Source organism: Cariama cristata, unplaced genomic scaffold (genome assembly GCF_000690535.1).
Source record: "Cariama cristata isolate BGI_N322 unplaced genomic scaffold, ASM69053v1 scaffold34589, whole genome shotgun sequence".
In the NCBI taxonomy this organism is placed as follows: Eukaryota; Metazoa; Chordata; class Aves; order Cariamiformes; family Cariamidae; genus Cariama; species Cariama cristata.
In genome coordinates, this window is record NW_009636931.1 from 823 (window position 1) to 7,022 (window position 6,200).

Consider the following 6,200-nt stretch of genomic DNA (forward strand, 5'->3'; position numbering starts at 1 on the left):
AGCCCCGCTCCCACTGTAGCTGCAGGAACGCTTTGTCTCTGTTTCTGCTACAAAAGCATTTCCAGAATGTGACACCTCTGTGAATCACGGAAGCCCAACTAGTCAGCAAAACAGCAGCAGTCTGGGGAGACATCAGTTCCACCTCCCCAGGAGCCCTAGGAAGATTAGGCAAGAGCCCAGACACTCCACAGATTTTGGACAAAGATGCCAAGAAGGACACAGTTCCCATCTAGTATTTCAAAAAACGTTTTATTTACAGTATCATACACCTCCACGCCCCTGTTAGTGGTTTTCCCTGCCTGAGACCCAGTAAACAGAAGTGAAACGGATCCCTAGAAGTGAGAGCCAGGAGCTGCAGAGGCTGCACCATGGGACAGCGATGATAGCACCCAACAGTTGGAGCAGGACATGAAGAGCAGCACCCACACCATGGCCGAGAGCCAGGGCAGGAGGTTCTTGCTGGGTCTACAGCCCTGCTGCCTGCCCCTGCAGGCAGTGGCCTAACACTCCAGGAGGTCTGAGCCCCGCTGGTGGAAAGGAGGGGAGAGGGATGGCAGGGACATTATGCCAAGGTAGACAGAGCCAGCCCCATCTACCATCACCCCTTCAACGCCACACTAGAGAGGTGCAGCCTCCCCCAGGGCTCGATACCCTCTCCCCTTGCCTGGGACACAGGCAGTAACAGAGCAAACAGTGCAGACACCCTGTCCCCCACCAACTCCTCGTGGTTGCTCCTGCATTCCTCGAGGAGTCCCAGTTTGCCCCAGCATCTCAGTGCTGGGCAAGTATCTTTTGCTGGGCTGGCAGCTGTACCCACTTTTGCCATGAGACGCAGGACAGAGGAGCCTCCTGGGCCAGTGCCTACCGCGGCCTGCGAGGCAGCCAGCAGTCCAAAGGTAGTCCGGGGTCCTGCTGGCTGCTAGGGCTCAGCTGAAGAAATAGGTGGAATCCATCACCTTGTTCAGGTTGAATTCTCCTAGGGGAAGTGAGGGAGAGGAGAGCAGGTTCAGGGCAGGGTGGAGATGAGGCAACTGGGAGAGAAGCTGCCCCAAGCCCTGCTTCAGCTTCCTGCAGAAAACTACTTTAGTAGTAGAAAACTACTTTAGCAGGGTAGGTCAAGCCAGCAGGGATCTTGGAGGTCTTCCAGCAACTGATGCCCCTTCAAATTCATCTAGGACAGTGGTAGAGAGAGCAAGACAGAATAGCGTAGCAGCAGCAAGGCAGGGAAGGAAGAGAGGAGTGCACAGCCTTACGGTACAAACCATCCCTGCCGCTGGACTGTGCCGCCTTTGGGGCTGACCACGGCAGCTGCTCAACAGCAACGGAGTACTGGTCTGTTCCATTTTGCAAAGGCAGAACAGAGGCGAGCCAGATGGTCTGGCAGAGGCAGGGCTGCGAGATTAGGAGGAGTTAAACTAATTGCCTTAATCCCATTGCATGTATATCATCTAGATCCTGGCAATTACCATGCTGAGTGCCTCACTCCCATCTCCAAGCAAATGCCTCATGGCTGGAAACAGATGGGAGAGGAAGAACAAGACAGGGGACAGAATGAGCTGGGTCAACCTGGGAAAAATCCCAGGGGCTCAGCTCCGGGGAAGGCAGGGACCATACACAGGGATGCTACAGGGGAATGTCTTAAGGCACTGCCCCATGGCTCTGCAGTCCAGCACAGGCAGGAAAACCTGGTCTCAGGGGAGAAGTTTAGCAGACCAGACCCTCACTATGTCCAGCTTCAGACACCACATGAGCTCAGTGATTTTGAGGGCCACTCCTCATTTCACTCCCCTTGTCTCCAAACTTATGAGCTTCCCAGTTCCTGTCCTGTGCTCCTACCTGTTTTGGGGACATTCGACAGCTGCTCCATCAGCTTCTTCTGCCAGAGGGCTCTAGTCTCTCTGCCGGGGCTGGATGAATCAGAAGGAAAGCAAATCACCATGGAAGCTCCGGGAGAAGGCGAACCCTCCCTCCTCTGCTCCCCAGTGCAGGCCCCTGACAACAGGATTCAGCTCTTCCAAAGCACATTAGGAAGGAGCAGGAACCCAGTCCCTGCCACAGCAGCCCTAGTCAGGTGCTGAGGGGTCTACAGACCCTGCCCAGGACTGGTTCGGTCTGTGTTGTCTGGCCCTGCAGTGGTAACTGAGGGCCACTCACTGGGCTGACCCAACATGTGTCTTCACTGCTCCTTAATGCCTCATTCACAGTGGGGAACCCAAGGCACAGACATTATGGCCTGCCCCAGGCCCACCGAGGCATTCAAGCACCAAACCCTCCTTCAGACCTGTAGCAAAAGGATGCAGACACCTTTTTTTTCACACCAAGGTCTAAGGCAATTTGGGCGTCAGACAAGAAGGAAGCACAATTTCCCTCCAGAGCAACCCCCAGGCAGATGACACAACCTGTGAGCATCTGGGCACAACCACCCCTGGGAGAGGGAATTGGTGCAAGTAGGAAGGAGCGTAGTGGGGGTTTGCCAACAGGCAAGGAATACCTGCAGTACTTCTCCAGCATGAACTTGGACAGATCCTGCAGGATCTTCTCGCTGTGCAGAGCCACAAATTGCTGCCGACAGATCTGATCCAGGGAGCAATGGTGAGTTGCAGATTAACAGGCATTTTTCCCTCCTTCCCCTCAGTGCTTCTCAGCCAAGACAGGTCAGAGGTGAGGGGCAGGGAAAGCAGCAGGCAGGAGTGGGAAGAGGGGGCTGCCAGACAAGGTTGAAGGGAATCAGCCTGGGGAGGTAGGAAGCAGAGGCCAACCCCCATTTATCAATCTAGGCTACAACAGCCCTCGCAGCACTCCAGGGGAAAGAGACCAGGGCAGGACAGAGGCATCAACTCTGCTAGACACTGTGTTTAGTGCTGATTTACACGCACAGATTCTCCCCCACGCACTCCCTGAAGGGCAGGAGGAGATCGGGCTATGGCACCAAGAAATCAACTGCAACTGCCGGCAAGCACCCCAGGTTCACCTCGCCTGGGTAAATAAATCAGCCTATGGAGCAAAGCCCAGGGAAGGCAAGGGCTGGCAAGTGCCCAGAGGACAGATCAGCAAGATCCCTGCTCACGAGGGACCCGGAAGGACATTTTTACCTGGTTCATGATGTCCACAGTCAGCGCGTGAGTCCAGTAGCAATCATGGACTGAGACGAAGGTCAGACCCTGCCTGGGATGCAGCAGAAGGTGCCATGAAGTAGTGCTGAGAGTCCCCTCTCTGCAATGTCCCCTACCCCATGTAGTCCTTCTTGCTGGGACAGGAGCAGGGACCACACAAGGAGGGGGAGTCCCTGCACAGGGCCTGCAGATCTTCAGAGACAGCTAACCCCACGATCTCCTGGTCCCTGCCCTGCTGCTTCCTCTTACCCTTGCTCTGCCAGGAGAGCCAAACATCACCCCACCCCTGGGAAACCTCTTTCCCACATCACAGGCCTTGCCCTGGCGATGCTCTCCCAGCAGAGAGAGACTCCCGGAGCCAGGAAAGAGCCCTGGCTGTCCGCTCCCTACCTGAGGCAGTGCAGAGCCGTGAGCATCATGTGTGTGGAGTCCAGGGAGTGGATGAAGTTGGGTGGGAAGGCGTTCTTCTGCTTCACTGTATCAGGCTTCCTGCAGCACAGAGTGGGAGACGGGAGGAGCTGAGGCAATTCCAGGGCCAAAGATGAGAGTGCCAGCACAGAGCCATTGCCAGCCGAGACCTGGGGCTGATGGGTGCAGCCCTGGGGGGCCCTGCTGAAGCACAAGGCCCTGCTCCTCTGGCTGGCTTTCCACAGCTCAGGGGGTAAGAAGTGCTTTGGCACTCATTGGCAGGTTCCACTGATGAGAAGGCTTTGTCCCCAAAGCACAGGCTGGGGACAGCAGGGGCTCAGTAAAAACCACAGTTTCATACTTACTGGTTGCTGTTGGAGCTTTTCACACTCAAGTTCTGCATGCCGCAATTCAGCTGCAGGGACAGAAAAATGGGATCATCTGTCACACTGCACTGCCCAGCCAGCACAAAGTGCCCAGCACCACACTGTACCTCTGGAGAGGGGACTGTGCCGACCACGAGAGACTCTGCTCTGCACAAAACGTTGCAGACAGGGACAATGGGCCTGGGCAGGGACCTTTTCAGGGTGTTGCAGTCACCACCGCAGCTGTCACTCCTCAGTGACACCTTGCCTGCCTCCCCTCCCAAGGATGCTGGCAGGCATCCCTCACCCCTTCCCAGCAATGCGCTGATTCACCCCTGCAAGGGCTAAGAGAAGGGCTCCTGGAGGTGAGCGGCTGTGAGGAAGAGACAGGTTGGGGAGATGTGAGTCAGTGCAGCAGCGCGTGGGAGGCAAGAGCAGCGAGACTGAATCACGCGAGCTCCGAGGAAGGCTCTTTGGTGCAGGGAACGGGCCCATGCCCCAGCTGCCTGAGTGGGACGGGAGCAGCAGAGCTTCCTCACCAGCCCACCCACACACTCCAGTCTCTGCAGGGAGCGACGATGCTGGAGGATGTGCCTGCACACACAAATCCTACCTGCTCTGCAGGCTCACCTGCAGGTGATCCCAGCCTGACGGGCTTTAGCTCGCTGCCTCGAAGCCTGGCTGTCTTTTCCCTGCTTCCCTCCACAGCAGAGGGAGAGGTAGAGGAGTCCTGCACACCAGATACTTACCACAGTGGGCCTGGACCGATAGTAGGGCTGCACGATGGGGAGACCCAGCGGCGTGACCCACTCCACTGTCCGTCCCGACTGGGCAATGAGCTTGGCGCTCTCTGTCAACCAGTTCTTTAGCAGAGAGAAGCGAGGAAGAAAGCAGCTGGGGTTAGCATGGGCAGCTGGGAGACCCAATCCCCTCCCAGCACAGGCAACGCTGACTCCTGTCACTGACTGTCACAGTCCAGCACTTACATGGGAGTTTGGCTCTATACCAGGCACAATCCCACACCCCTGGGTTGGGACAGGAGGATCCTCTCTAGGCCAGGACCCAGAAGAACCTTCTCTCCCCATAGAGCATCCCCTGGTCTATGTATGGGTAGGCCAGGGAAGAAGAAAAGGCAGAGAGAGATAAGAGGCAACAGGCACCTCACCTGGATATCTCGAGTTGCTGAGAACATCTCCTTGATGCCATTGAACACCTGCTTTACGAGGTAGTGAGATGCTTCCCACAAGTATTCCTGCACAGACCAGAGGCAGAGTGAGGAGTCAGGCAAAGGGGCAGCAAAAGATGTGGAGCAAAGTGGTGTGACCTAGGGTAAGCTAAAAGAGCTCCTTCCTGCTCTCTGGTGCCTCAAAATTGCCTCCATCACAGACTGTGTTAAGTCTTGAGCCGTTGCAGACAGCTGGCTGTGGATTGTGATGGAGGGAGGCCGAGATCAGCATTTCAGATGGCTCCTTGTCCGAGGACAGGCTGATCTCTGTGTAACGTCCCTGGAAAAACAGGAAGCTCTCGCTGCCTCATCTGCCCCAGGAATGTAACACACAGGAGAAATACTCCCAGCACCAACCTGCCACGGCAAATCATCCACTCAGCAAGGACTGTCTCACAGTGGGGTCACAGAACAAGCAGCAGGTATCAGGAGGAACAAGCCTCCAAGAGTTCTGCTAGAGACAAGGGCCACTTCCAGAGGGAAACACAAACCTTGTTTTCCATCTGAAACCAGCTGAGGCTGTCATGTCACCAAGCTGGTGCCAGGAAGGGTAAGGAGCACCCCCTTCTGAAGAATCCCTCCCCCTCCAAAAGTGCCGGTAGACAGCTCTCCTGCAGGCTGGACAAACCTGGCACAGGCATGGGGGGGGCTCAGTCCTGCACATCCCTCTGTTAGCTGAGGTTTGGGGGTGTACGGACAGAGCAAGGCAGGAAGGAAACCCACGGGAAGGGCAGTGCAGGTACCTCTCCCAGCAGGGACTGAGAGCTGAGCAAAACACTGCTGGGGACGCCGGGGCAGGCATGCTACCTCAGGGAACTCGTCGATCTCCTTGAGACGCTTCTCCATCTGCAGCCGGAAAAACGTAGCGTGGGACACCATACACCACCGTCATCACCGTCTGCTTCACCACCTTGCGGCTGACAAAGCCTTGCAGCACCTGGGCAATCTTCACACCCTGTTCAGCATCCTTCTTCCGAAACTCCTCCACCTGAAGAGGAGAGCACCCAGGGAGGTCAGCCCCACTGTGAGCCATGCTGGCCCATGCCCCTCTCCACATCTGGGGAAGAGTCGGGGGGGGGCGGGGGCGCG

General features: G+C 56.5%; 1 protein-coding gene across 1 annotated transcript in view; it reads right to left on the minus strand.

The window, feature by feature from the left end:
* Window positions 1–850: 850 nt before the first annotated feature.
* The window catches only part of POLRMT (polymerase (RNA) mitochondrial (DNA directed)), a gene marked incomplete at its 5' end in the record, with an annotated part of 17,360 nt that continues 12,010 nt past the window's right edge, over window positions 851–6,200 (minus strand). Inside the window, 10 exon segments of the mRNA XM_009708114.1 lie at window positions 851–976; window positions 1,837–1,907; window positions 2,492–2,574; window positions 3,093–3,165; window positions 3,504–3,602; window positions 3,887–3,936; window positions 4,636–4,749; window positions 5,052–5,138; window positions 5,919–5,972; window positions 5,974–6,099. Coding sequence (XP_009706416.1) covers window positions 927–976; window positions 1,837–1,907; window positions 2,492–2,574; window positions 3,093–3,165; window positions 3,504–3,602; window positions 3,887–3,936; window positions 4,636–4,749; window positions 5,052–5,138; window positions 5,919–5,972; window positions 5,974–6,099 — 807 coding nt within the window.